At 38.2% G+C, this 6,953-nt stretch overlaps 1 protein-coding gene across 2 annotated transcripts in view; it reads left to right on the top strand.

Moving 5' to 3' along the window:
* The window catches only part of LOC103250145 (ryanodine receptor 2-like), a 108,025-nt gene that overhangs the window by 72,881 nt on the left and 28,191 nt on the right, over positions 1-6,953 (top strand). For both annotated transcript variants that reach the window (XM_021707877.1, XM_021707876.1), the window contains 3 exons: positions 456-674; positions 2,412-2,542; positions 3,855-3,897. In XM_021707877.1, coding sequence (XP_021563552.1) covers positions 456-674; positions 2,412-2,542; positions 3,855-3,897 — 393 coding nt within the window. The remainder of the gene's footprint in view (positions 1-455; positions 675-2,411; positions 2,543-3,854; positions 3,898-6,953) is intronic.

Raw genomic sequence — 6,953 nt, 5'->3', positions numbered from 1 at the left:
TTTTTTTTTTTTTTTTTGGAGTCAGACCCTCACTTTGTCTCCCAGGCCGGCATGCAGTGGCACACTCACAGCCACCAGAGCCTTGACCTGCTGGGCTCAGGCAATCCTTCTGCCTCAGACTTCCAAGTAACGGAAATTACAGGCACATGCCACTATGCCCAGCTAATTTTTTGATTTATTGTAGAGACGAGGTCTTGCCAAGTTGCCCAGGTGGGTTTCAAACCCTTGAACTCATGCAATCCTCTCACCTCTGCCTCCCAAAGTGCTGAGATTACAGGCTTGAGCCATTGCGCCCGGCTTTTTCAAAACCTATCTTTTTAGCCTGACTATTAGTCCTTTTTATTATACGATAACTTCACATCCAACTGTCTGCTAAAAGGGCTATTTTCCATTGTGTTTTGTTTGCAATGTCTTAGAGGCAGCAAACTGACTCTACTTTAAATGGTTTGAATCAGGTCTCCACGTCTTCTGTGGTTGAAGGAAAGGAGCTCCCCACTCGAAGTTCAAGTGAAAACGCCAAAGTTACCAGCCTAGACAGCAGTTCCCACAGAATCATCGCAGTTCACTACGTGCTAGAGGAGAGCAGCGGCTACATGGAGCCCACGTTGCGTATCTTAGCTATTCTTCACACAGTCATTTCCTTCTTCTGCATCATTGGATACTACTGCTTGAAAGTAAGCTAGTAAGGCACCAAGGTACCTGTATGTGTTTATGTGTGTGCGTGTCTGTTGCAGATTGGACGTCTGGGAAAGCAGATTCTGAGCTGGAAATTGTATGCCCAAAGTTTATTAGGGAATGGCCCATGAATCAACACCTGTGGGGCTATTGGGAGAAGCAAGATGGGGCAGAGGGGAGAGTTGGGTTCCAGTGTAGACATGGCATGTGCAGTCTCTGAAGCTGGGGTACTCCATGTTGTCCTGCTCTGGGGAATTGAAGCTTGGCCATTAGATGTCTAAGTGAATTAGTCATTGGCTGCCCTGGGAAGGGAGATGTGATCTTGGGCTGTCTTGTAGTTTTCTTTTACATATTGATAATTATCCACTTAGTAGGCAATTTCACATATGACATGACCCTACAGAAGTGAGCATACCCACTCCTAGTGTCTCACAGTGATGCAGTGATGTTCACTATGTTTATTAAGACATATAGAACAAAGATCTGAGTATCACATGTTCTCACTTATAAGTGGACCTTGAATATCTATCATAATACTTTAAGAAAAGGATCGACAGTGGTGGGAATCCATGGGGGGGCAGGGAGGGCAAGGGTGGTGGGATTAATGGCTGACAATATCTGTCTGGGGACAGGGGGATACCCCTTATCAACAAGGGTGCCTGAGCGATGCATATTTGTATACCTAACCCTTAACCGTACCCCACAGTTTTAAGATAAAAAATATGTTTAATTCAAAAAAAGACATATAGATATACATTGTATCAAACCTATGAATCATTTTGATTGTTCTGCTATTAGGTAAGTATCTATTGCCATCCTTGGCAGAAATGCCTCACAATTTGTCACACTTCACCCAGTAAATAATGCAGCTTTATCTCTAAGAGGCCTGCCAAGGGAACGATGTAATTTGGTGACTGGGATATAAGATAGTCTCTCCGAGTGCTCAGGGCTGCCCATTACCTGTGCAAACCTCTTTATCTTTTCCTAGCAAGACGCTTTTTCACTGTAATGCCTTTCTTTCACTGTCCTCTGTCTCTGGTTGTAAAGCTTCCAGAAGATGTTTGAAAAACCGAGGCTCAGACTAAAAGACTAGAATGTAAAGGGTTCTTCAGAAACTCCTTTCTTCCTTTATATCCCCTTGTTTTATGGTGGTGGATATTCTTGGATACTTGCAGAATGTCTGTATCTTTTTGCTGTCTGTGCCTTGTGTGAAATCTGCTTATAAGAAATGAGAATCAATATATTCTAGAGTGATTTTGGCAAACTGACAAAGACTTTTGCTGATGTGAAATTAAAATTTATCTCAAAATAGCATATGGGCATGTTGAACATGGAATTATTAAAGAGGTTTCTCAAATAAAACTGCATTTTAGCAGCATGCCTTTTGAAATATGGTAAGATTGTTAAATTTTATTACATCTATTCATGTTGAAATATGTGTGTGTGTGTAGAAGAAAAATAATTTTGTATTTCTCTTTAGTACTTAAAAATTATTTCTTTAATGCAATTGTCTATAAACCCCTATATGTTTACAAACATATGCATATCTGTTCTACTGCTGTTTTTCTAGATGCTTTTTTCTGCCTGAATATAGCTAATTCATTCTCTCTCAATTTTTACCTTTCTGGAAGTCCATGGGAAATATTTCTTTCCAGAAGCTGTTTTGTGAAGATAGTGACCACAGGAGATGCCAGTAAATCTAAACTAATTTTAACGTGTTTATTTTTCATGTGTAGGTCCCATTGGTTATTTTTAAGCGAGAAAAGGAAGTAGCTCGAAAATTGGAATTTGATGGGCTTTATATTACAGAACAGCCTTCAGAAGATGATATTAAAGGCCAATGGGATCGACTAGTAATCAACACACAGTGAGTAAAGAATTATATGAGACATTTCTGTGCTCAGAATTCTCAAAACTTGAAAATACTTTGCTGGAATCCCTGTAGATTTGTCAGAAGTTTGGCAGAGGTGAATAATAGTTATATATTCAGTCGAGAAAATCAAAAGACTAAGAGCCATCAGCCTCCTAATGGATGCCCTCAATTTTTGCCCTCTGAGTTCTGAATTCCTTAATCAAAAATGGCTTTGAGTTCATTTCCATGGCATGGACGGAACCTCACATCCATTACTCAGTGTTCAGGGAAGTGTGTAGCGGGAGGTACACAACCTGCAACATAGGGTTATCTCATCCAAAAGCAGAGGCAGCAAAATTATTCATTAAGGAAAGAGTTGTAGCATTAAAGGCAGAAATATTGAATTTCACACATTTAATATATCTGAGTTACAAACTTTCAGTTGGTACCATCAAGCAGCCTAGCATAAAGACAGCTAAGTATTATGACATGATGTAAAATGTATGGCAGAGAGACAAATACTTTTTCTATCCAATAATTGTTTGCCTTGTGAGATCAAGATCTAAATGACTAGCTAAAATTACAGTTTTCCACCATAAAAAGTATTAGAGACAAAATAATTGTTGAGCAGTTTATATCTACTACCCAAGATTAAAATAGATTTTTATCGTGATTAGTTTTGTCTGTTATCAAAAAGTTATCATTTCTAATAGGTTCTGAGTTCTCAAATTGGGATGATTTATTTATACATTATACACATTTACTCTAAATGCTAAATGTTTGTTTAGCAATTCTACCTATTTATTGTAAATCTAATCAAGTCAGTCCCTTTAAGCAAACTCTTCATATTAGTCAGGGGGCCATAGTCATGGATTGGTGCCATGTTCAAAGTTTCTTTGAGGATAACTGGTAGAAAGGAGACTTTTTTCTTCACAGGAAAAACAATGACAGGTTTTAAGAATCTTTCATTTTTAAAGAAAACTGACCAAAAAATTTGTGTATTGATACATTATACAAATGACAAATATAACAACACTGCTTATTAATAAATATGCTTATATTCATCTCCACTGACATATCAGCTTACAGTCATTTTCATGTGATTTACATATATACCCTTATATATAAATATTTAAAATAATATTTAATATACCTGTAATGTAGAAAAATTATGAGATAAGATGCTAACCAAATTCATTGTACTTTTATATGGATGGCAGGATATCTGTTTACATATTATTTTAAGTATTTTGCATATCCAAATGTTATGTTATTATTTATCATTTAAAAATAATATGATTTACTTCTATACTTTTCTTTCTTTTAGGTCATTTCCCAACAATTACTGGGACAAATTTGTTAAAAGAAAGGTAATACTTCTTAGGGAATAAATTGTAATTTTTCCTGAAGTACAATTCAGATTCGAATTTCATGTGGTTTGGATGTAGAATGAGATATTGACATGTGCTCTATCTGCCTGTTAAAGTCATTTCAAAATGGCAATAGAGTAGGATATGAATTTCAAGAATAGCACATAAGCCCCACTTCACAACCCCAAAATAAATAGGATAACCAGTGTTCAGCTCAAAATATTAACACTTACTGGCAAGAATTGTTTTTGAAATGGTTTGGGTAACCTAAGTCTACCCACACAAGGATATTTTCTGATGAGACAGCAGATGAATCACTGGCACTCGTGTCCTCCTTTATGGTAAAGAAATAAAGTTGTTGGATGACAACAAATGAATGAATTTTATTTATTTTTACAGAACTTTGAATGTTTTTTGTTTTTCAAATAAGATCTTATTATTTTGATGCTGACTGCATCAGAGGGTAGTAGAAAGAACACTGAAATGGAGTTTAGGCATCGACTGTGACATGCACTAGAGCTCTGATCTTGAGAGCGTCTGATAAGTCAAGGATCACTTCTGCCCTACCTACTACACAAGAGTTTGACGTGGATCCCTTGAATGAAATATTATAGCCAACAGTGTTTGTCCATTGTAAAATGCTATAATCATTATTTTGTGATTCATTCCTTATTCCTTGAACTGTTCTAACTGTCAGACTAATGCAACTCACACACTATTTCCTAATGAATTCCAATGTATACCATCCAGAGTGAATAGCCAGTTATACCCAGCAAACGAAGTGGTCTTTCCTTTGGTTTCACCAGTTCAATGCTACTCAAAGGGTCGTTGACAACTGGCCCTAAACAATTTTGTTACCAGTCGGAGTAGAGATCTAGAGCTTGCACCAAGAATTTGAATCAACTACATCATTAAATACATTAATATGTAAAACAACACTTTCTAGTTGAAAAAGGAAATATGTTTATTTATTTACTTCTTTGGTACAAGTGTTTTGTTCCCTTGTGACATGGCATTTCAAGTAACATTGAGCTAGAGCATCAGAGTGCATCCAAGTTAGGCAAAAGCTTTGAAAGAATAATTTTAGAATGCTTTAAAATAGGTAAGCCGGGCTCGGTGGCTCAGCCTGTAATCCCAGCACTTTGCGAGGCTGAGGTGAGTGGATGGCCTGAGCCCGCGGGTTCGAGACCTGCCTGGGCCACTTGGTGAGACCTCATCTCTACAATAAAATCAAAAATTAGCTGGGCGTGGTAGCGCGCGCCTGTAGTTCCAGCTACTTGGAAGGCTGAGGCGGAAGGATCGCCAGAGCCCAGCAGGTCGAGGCTGCGGTGGCCGGGAGCGGCCACTGCATTCCAGTCTGGGTGACAGAGTAAGACTCCAACTCAAATAAATAAATAAATAAATAAATAAATAAATAAATAAATAAATAAAATAGGTAATTGCACATTTTACTCCTATTAATTATTTAATGAAATAAAGAGGAAGCGTCTAAATTATTAAAGCAAGAGTTTCTCTGAAGGAAGCGATATATTTATAGAAAAATGAGTAGATGGATAAACAGTAATGGTGACCAAGCCTATTCCTAGCTTTCCTGCTTTGGTACCCATTGTGTTCTGCAGGGAATGAAAGTGAGAAAACAGTTCATAAAGCACTCCTGCTCAGATCAGCCCAGCCCACTTTTAGCACCATGAGAACAATGCAAAATCAAACGCATTAGTTAACCTAAACAGTATATGTTCATAAGCTTTCAACGACCATTGCTCTTTTCTGTTTTCTTTTATTTGCCCAATTGTATACTGTCAGGAAAAAACCAATTGTTATTTCTACCAATCCTTTCTTTATGTTTATGTACAAGGGGGGAGACCCCCAAAAACCCAGTATTTATTTAAAAATTGTGTATTTATTCTTACATGTTTAAACGTTTGTCTCCTTAAAGTACTCTCCATTTGATGCAATACACCAATCAAGATGCTTTTTCCACTGCTCAAAACAGTGTTTAAACTCATCAGTTTTGATGCTTTTCAGTGCTTCTGCCATTTTTTGTTTGTTTCATTTTTTCTACGTCAGCGAAGCGCTTCCCTTTGAGGACTTTTTTCATCAGGGGAAACAAAAAGAAGTTGCTGGGGCAAGACTGAGTGAAGAGGGAGGGTGGGGCACAGGGGTCTAGCCATTTTTTGTTCAAAAACTGCTGAACATTCAGCATGGTGTGGGCAGGTGTGCTCATAAATCACCCGTCATGAAATGGGCAAACACATTGAAAGAATCTCAGAAACTGAAATGAATGCAGCCTCTCATGACACTGGCTGGTACACTGATGCCAATGGATTCCTAGAACACTTACCTAGCAGGGGAAGCCTGTACTACAAAGGGTCTGCCCTCCAAAAGAAAATTCCAGGTTTCTTGGGGTTCCCCTTCATATTTCTTTTTTTTTTTTTAACATATTTTTTATTATAAGATTGTGGGGTACAGTTAAGGGTTAGGTATACAAATGTACATCGTTCAGGCACCCTTGTTGATAAGGGGCGTCCCCTCGTCCCCAGACAGATATTGACTACCGTTAGTCCAACCTTCCTTCCCCTCCCTACCCCCCCCATGGTTTCCCACCACTGTCAGTCCTTTTTTTATAGTATTATGGTAGATGTTCAAGGTCCACTATATGAGTGAGAACATGTGATACTCAGATCTTTGTTTCTGTGAGAGGTCACTCAGTATTATAGACTCTAGTTCCATCCAGGTTGCTGCGAAATTCATGATTTTGTTCTTTTTTATGGCTGCGTAGTATTCCATCGTGTATATGTACCACATTTTTTTAATCCAGTCCTCTTTTGATGGACAGCATGGTTGGTTCCAGGTTCTTGCTATTGTGAACAATGCTGCGATAAACAGGTATCTTTTTGATAGAGTGATTCAAGTTCTTCAGGGTATATTCCCAGTAGGGAGATTGCAGGGTCATGTGGGAGGTCGATATTTAGAGCTTTTAGGAATCGCCACACTGCTTTCCACAAAGGTTGCACTAGTTTGCACTCCCACCAACAGTGTAGAAGTGTTCCCTTTTC

This window comes from Carlito syrichta, unplaced genomic scaffold (assembly GCF_000164805.1).
Source record: "Carlito syrichta isolate Samal-C Ts95f unplaced genomic scaffold, Tarsius_syrichta-2.0.1 Scaffold126566, whole genome shotgun sequence".
NCBI classification, from domain to species: Eukaryota; Metazoa; Chordata; class Mammalia; order Primates; family Tarsiidae; genus Carlito; species Carlito syrichta.
This window is presented reverse-complemented; position numbering and strand designations above follow the sequence as displayed.